This window comes from Rhinolophus sinicus, linkage group LG18 (assembly GCF_036562045.2).
Source record: "Rhinolophus sinicus isolate RSC01 linkage group LG18, ASM3656204v1, whole genome shotgun sequence".
Lineage (NCBI taxonomy): Eukaryota > Metazoa > Chordata > Mammalia > Chiroptera > Rhinolophidae > Rhinolophus > Rhinolophus sinicus.
Genome location: NC_133767.1, coordinates 18,275,831 through 18,281,593, shown reverse-complemented (window position 1 = coordinate 18,281,593; position 5,763 = coordinate 18,275,831). Strand labels below are relative to the sequence as shown.

The 5,763-nt window shown below is 60.1% G+C and overlaps 1 protein-coding gene across 2 annotated transcripts; it reads left to right on the top strand.

Moving 5' to 3' along the window:
- Positions 1-1,517: 1,517 nt before the first annotated feature.
- On the top strand, positions 1,518-5,696 carry PRSS8 (serine protease 8). 2 transcript variants are annotated; one of them, XM_019717303.2, is made up of 6 exons: positions 1,953-2,435; positions 2,698-2,721; positions 3,668-3,830; positions 4,118-4,389; positions 4,474-4,640; positions 4,747-5,696. In XM_019717303.2, the coding sequence occupies exons 1-6, from the start codon at positions 2,351-2,353 to the stop codon at positions 5,068-5,070; spliced, it is 1,035 nt and encodes a 344-aa protein (XP_019572862.2). In that variant the 5' UTR covers positions 1,953-2,350; the 3' UTR covers positions 5,071-5,696. The 2 variants fall into 2 exon arrangements, with proteins under 2 accessions (XP_019572863.2, XP_019572862.2); XM_019717304.2 differs by lacking the exon at positions 2,698-2,721 and having other exon boundaries at positions 1,518-2,435.
- Positions 5,697-5,763: the final 67 nt, after the last annotated feature.

The window sequence follows — 5,763 nt, the reverse complement described above, 5'->3', positions numbered from 1 at the left end:
CACGTGGCCTTGTGGCATTGCTGAGGGCAGGCTGGGGAGCTCAAGGGAAGCCCAAGGCACAGGGCTCCTCCCTCCTGAGTCAGGCCTTGGGCTCCCAGGAAGCATGTCCCTGATAACGTACGTGGCAGCTGTCCCTCATTCCTGCCCCAGGGCGGGGGCGGTGGGGCGGCCAGCTGGGTGTGTGTCACCTTCCCATTGGAATCAGCTTCCCCAGCACCTGCTGGACACCTGAGCCTGAGCTCTGACCCTGCTGCCCCTCTCCCAAGAGCAGGAAGGACTGAGGGTGAGGGTCTTTGGAGGAAAGACCCAGAAGTCTGGAAGTCGAGGGTCTATCTACCATGCCCTGTACCCACAGGGGGCCACCCCCATCGACTCACCTGAGGAACGATGTCCCAAGGTGTACACCTCCAGTGTCCCCAGTACACACACCACACTTGTATCCTTCAAGGGCCCAGCACTTTCACATCCTGCCCAGTGGTCCCGGGCTTGGGCCCCCTTACACTTCTTGTCTGCACGCCACACCTTACCCACCACTGGTGCCTCCCGGCACTGATTCAAGCACGACCTCTGCCACAGCGAGGGTCTCAGGGATAAGCCCATAAAGTACTTCCTATGTAGTGGGGAACACATAGGGACACCGCTGGCTGGGGTTCAGGAAAGGGTCATAGAAGTGATGTTTGAGCACAGAAAAAGGGCAAATGGGGATCTGGGGAAGGGGGTTCCCTGGGGTGGAAGCCAGCGGATGAGGGTGGCAGAGGGGTCACCTCTGGGGCTGGAGTCAAATCTCTGGGTTGAGTAGGCAGAGGATGGGGGAGGGGAGACCTAGAGGGCAGTTCTCTCCTGAGAGATGGGGAAGATGGGCAGGGGTTCTTAGAGAGCCAGGCTTAGTTTTAGCTGTCAGGTCCCAAATAGAATATTGCCTGGAATCTCCGCAGGGATTCCGCATACCCAATCAGTCCACCCATATGCCATTCCCCTACCCTCTACCCACAAGGCCCAGCGTCTTGCCCCCTCCTCCCCAGCTTAGGCCCCTTCCATAGTCAGCACTGTCCTCTCACGCAGGGTCCGGCCCACCCCCCCGCCCCCCCTGCTCCCACCACCTGGACCCTGAAGATCTGGCCCAGAGGTCCAGGTTCCTAGTCTACATGGAGGGTGGGTGGGGAAGCGGGGCTGTTTTCCTGAAGCTTAACACCAACATGGCATTTGCCCACAGACTCACCCTCTCAGGGGATGTGCCTGACCCCTGACCCGGTCGCTTGGGCCTTCTTTCCCTGAACCTCTGCCACCTACGCTCTCCCCCTGAGAAGGCACCACTCTTCCCCCATGGTTGCCTGGGAACTACTTTTCACAGTCCTGTTTGGCCTCAGGGTTGAAGGCACTTCCTTGAGGAGCCCTTCTCCCAGCCAGCCTACGTCATGCTTCTGTGAATGGCTCCCACAGCCTCCATTCTAATTTTCTTCATCACAGTTCCTTGTTGGAAATTATTCTATAATTGCTTGTATGATTGTTTGAGTCAAGTTGGTCATCCCTACTTCCGGGTGAGCTCAAGGAAGGCAGGGACAGTGTCTGTTTTGTCTCTCGTGCTTGGAACAGAACAGATACTCAGTAAATATTTGTGAGATGATTGTCCTTGCCAGACACGCTCACCACAGCAGACCACACATAGGAGGTTTCAGGCTTTACAGAAGGGCCGAAACAGCCCTAGCCTGGGGCAAACCCAGGTGTTCTAGGCTCAGATGCCGGCCTGAGGAGGGAAGGGGGGAGGAGCGGCTGCGGCCCCAAAATAACAACGGCTGGGCCAGGCCCTGGGGGACATAACTGGTCTGGGAGACCTGAGAGACCTGGGGCCAAAGGGTTTCCAGTTTCCAGCCCTGCCTAGGGCTGCTCTCTGGTTAATCAACCCCCAGCATGCAGACATAACACACACACACACACACACACACACACACACACACACACACACACACACACGCTGCAGGGCTGGGAGGCTTTAGGATATTGGTGGCTCCAGAAGTTGGCCGACCTGAGCGGAGAGGGCGGGGCCAGGGGAGGAGCAGGCAGGTAGATTCCTTTCTCCCAGGAGCTGCCACTCAGTAAGCTCTGCATAGCCAGGCCATGCTGGGGACGAGTCCTCACTGACGGACAGTTGTGGACGCAGAGACTGCAGCATCTCCCCGTGTGCCCGCGCCCTGCCTTTGAAGTGGCCCTTGGACACCTGCTCCAGTCTTCCCAACGCGGATTCCGGGATCCCGGCCCTCTGGGCCCAACATCTGGATCTCGTCTTCTCAACCAGTCCTAGGTCCTTTCCTTTGGGTGCCTGGTGTCTCCCCAGGGGCCCTCAGCCTGGGCCATGGCCCAGAGGGCAGGCCTGGGGCCTAGGCGGCTAAAGGCTGTGGCCATTCTGCTTTTGCTTGGATCATTCCGGTCCGGTCTGGGTGAGTGACTGTGTCCGGGCTGGTGGGGGCATGGGGAGGGGTGGTGCACACGGGCCAGGGTATAGCCCTTCTCTGGGGCACATCTCTTATCCTGGACTCCAGAACCCCGGCTCCCTAGCTCTTGGCTTCTCCCTCTCCCTTCAGCTTTGACCTGGGGGGTGGGGAGTAGGGGAGGGGCAGCTTTCCCGAGAAGTGGCAGGTGCTAAGGGGTCTGGGATCTTGGGTCTTCCCTGCTTACCCCTCCCTTTCTCTTGCCCTCCAGGAGCTGAGGGGGCCGAGGCAGAAGGTGAGACTTGCGGGAGGAGGGGGGAGGGGAGAAAGGGAGTTAGGGGGTAGCGGGGGAGGGGAAGAGGACAGGACGTGGATTCAGATTTCCAGAGTATTTAATTAGTAGCTATTGTCATTATTATTATAAAAACTGGCTGGGCAGTTTTTTCTGCTCCTGGGAAGATGAGAAGGGCAGTTGAAGGGCACTTGGGTCCTATTCCAAACAGCTGGCCCCTGTGGGGGTGGGGCAGGAGCCCAGCTGTTCTGTTCCTTTGTTCAGCAGACATCCATGACTCCATCTGTGTGACCAGCCCATGCTGGGCGCTGGGGACACGGGTGCCTGCCCTTAGGGAGTGCCCAGGTTGGTGTGGTTGAAGCAGCCACAGAACAGTCATGGGATCGGGCAGTGTCAGAGAAGCACAGGCTCTGGGAGATCCCGGCATTGCCCAACTCAGCACATCAGGGCAGGCTAAGGAGGGGCTGCCATCTGAACAGTCGCCATAGGCCAATCAAAATTTGCTGGGCAAAGTAGGGATGAGCAAAGGTATTCTAGGCAGAGTGACCTGGATGAGCCAACATCTAGAGGTGAACAAGTGTGTGGCCCCAAGCCTGGGACAGGAAGTGTGCAGAGGGCCAGCTGGAGTAGATGGCAGTGGCACAGAAGGTGACGTGGCCAGGTTTCTCGTTTATAATAAGCTTCAGACTCCTAAGAGGTGGACTAGATGGGAGGCAGGAAGGCCTGAGAGCAAGGAGGCTGTGAGACCTGAACTGGGTAATGGGGCAAGGATGGCACCGCAGCAAAGCTCATACCTGGGAAGCTGTGGGAAGGGGACACGGGATGGCTGGCTTCGTGAAGTCACTTCCCGGGGTCCACACCACATCTCTGGGGCTTTATCAGGGGTGGCGGCCAAGGACTTGCTGTGGGGGCTCCAGAGGGCCTGACTCCTCCCCTTCCTCCCTGGCAGCCTCCTGCGGTGTGGCTTCCCAGGCACGAGTCACCGGTGGCAGCAGTGCAGTCCCTGGCCAGTGGCCCTGGCAGGTCAGCATCGTCTTTGGTGGCACCCACGTGTGTGGTGGTTCTCTCGTGTCTGAGAAGTGGGTGCTGTCAGCTGCTCACTGCTTCCCCAGGTACCAGCTGAGTGGGGGGCAGGGGGCAGAAGTCAAAAGGGGGCTGGAGGCCAAAGTTCAGGGAGCAGTTTAGGTCGAAGGTTGGGGTTCTTGAGTTGGGTCTGGGTGTATCGATAGTCTGAAAGGACATGTCAGGGGTGAAGGCCAGAGGACACAGGTCCCAGGATAACACGAGGGCACCATCTGAGCCCTTTGCCTGGGATCAGAATCTGGGCTGGATGCCCAGGTAATGGGTCGGGGGAGCAGGACAGGTGTCCTGGGTCCCAGCCCCTGCGCCCTACTTGCAGGGAGCACCAAAAGGAAATGTACGAGGTGAAGCTGGGGGCCTACCAGCTGGACTCCTTCACCCCTGAGGCAGAGGTCCGCACCGTGGCCCAGGTCTTCGTCCACACCAGCTACCAGCAGGAGGGCTCCCAGGGCGACATCGCTCTTCTGCGACTCAGCAGCCCTGTCAGCTTCTCTCGCTACATCCGGCCCATCTGCCTCCCCGCGGCCAACGCCTCCTTCCCCAACGGGCTCCAGTGCACGGTCACTGGATGGGGCCACGTGGCCTCCTCAGGTGAGGTGGCGGGGCCGTTGGGCGGCATGGAGGGAGCCTGACTCAGAGTTGGGGGCCCTGGCTGAGCCTCCGCTGCCCCCACAGTGAGCCTCCAGTCCCCCCGGCCACTACAGCAGCTCGAGGTGCCACTCATCAGTCGGGAGACGTGTAACTGCCTGTATAACATCAACGCGAAGCCCGGCGAGCCCCACTCCATCCAGCAGGACATGGTGTGTGCTGGTTACGTGAAGGGGGGCAAGGATGCCTGCCAGGTAAATGCAGGGGCCCAGGGAACAGACAAGATCAGTGCATCCTGAGAAACAGATGATTGTAGCCTGAGGCCGGTCCTGACAGCTGTCGTATGGCTTTTCTCCTCAGGGTGACTCTGGGGGGCCACTGTCCTGCCCTGTTGGGGGCCTCTGGTACCTGGCAGGCGTTGTGAGCTGGGGTGATGCCTGTGGTGCCCCCAACAGGCCTGGCGTGTACACTCTGACCTCCAGCTACGCCTCCTGGATTCACCACCACGCGGCAGAGGTACAGCCCCGTGTGGTGGGCCAGACCCAGGAGTCGCAGCCTGACATCAGCCTCTGCAGCAACCATCTGGCCTTCGGCTCTGCCCCTGCCCGGGGACTGCTGGGGCCCATCCTCCTGCTGCCACTAGCCCTAACCCTGGGCCTCCTCCACGCACGCTGGGAGCTCTGAGCTGCTCCCCTGCGAGCTGACCCTGCCGCCAGGACTGCCATGCTGCACCCAAGGATGGATGCCTACCTGTTTCCAGGAATGCACCTGGACCCTCTGTGATGCTCGTTGGGCCTGGGGCCTGGCTTGTCACCCCTTCCTCCCAGGAATCTGTGGACCTGGGTCCCATCCTGGACTTCTGTGCCTACTCACTGGGGTGTGTGCTTTGGGACTACAGCCCAGTTGGGTTTTACTGCCTGTGGTCCTGGCAGTAAGCTCTGCCACCTGCTGTCCACGAGCCCACTTGCTGCGCTCCTGTGGGGTCCCCCTAGGAAATGGGCCCTTGCTCTTGTGTCTTGAAGACTGGGCAGTTGCCTGCTGACTGCTGCTGAGGGGCTGGCGCCAGGCCCCCCTCTGCCTGCTGAGCCCCATCTCTTCATGCCCCTCTCGTCTTCCGGGCTCGGGTCACCTGTGGGCCACACATTTGCGAGCACAGAACGGGCCCCTATCCTGCCTCATCGGCTGCCAGGCCCCCCTTGAGCTCCGACTCCTGGACTCCGGAGGAATGAGCCCCCACCGGAACTGGGCTGGGGCGGGGATCTGGGGGCGGGGGTACAAGGAACAAGAAGGAGTAAAACGTTTTAAGCACAGCTGGCTGTGTGTGTGACATGCCTCGAAGAACATCAGCTCTTGGCATCTTCTCCCACCTCCGAAGCC

What these genes read in the sequence shown, in the direction of transcription:
- PRSS8 (XM_019717303.2), top strand. Translation starts at nt 2,351, where the DNA reads ATGGCCCAGAGGGCAGGCCTGGGGCCTAGGCGGCTAAAGGCTGTGGCC. An exon ending in TGAGGGGGCCGAGGCAGAAG is followed by an intron (nt 2,722 to 3,667) that starts GTGAGACTTGCG and finishes CCTCCCTGGCAG; the next exon opens with CCTCCTGCGGTGTGGCTTCC. An exon ending in GGGGCAAGGATGCCTGCCAG is followed by an intron (nt 4,641 to 4,746) that starts GTAAATGCAGGG and finishes TTTTCTCCTCAG; the next exon opens with GGTGACTCTGGGGGGCCACT.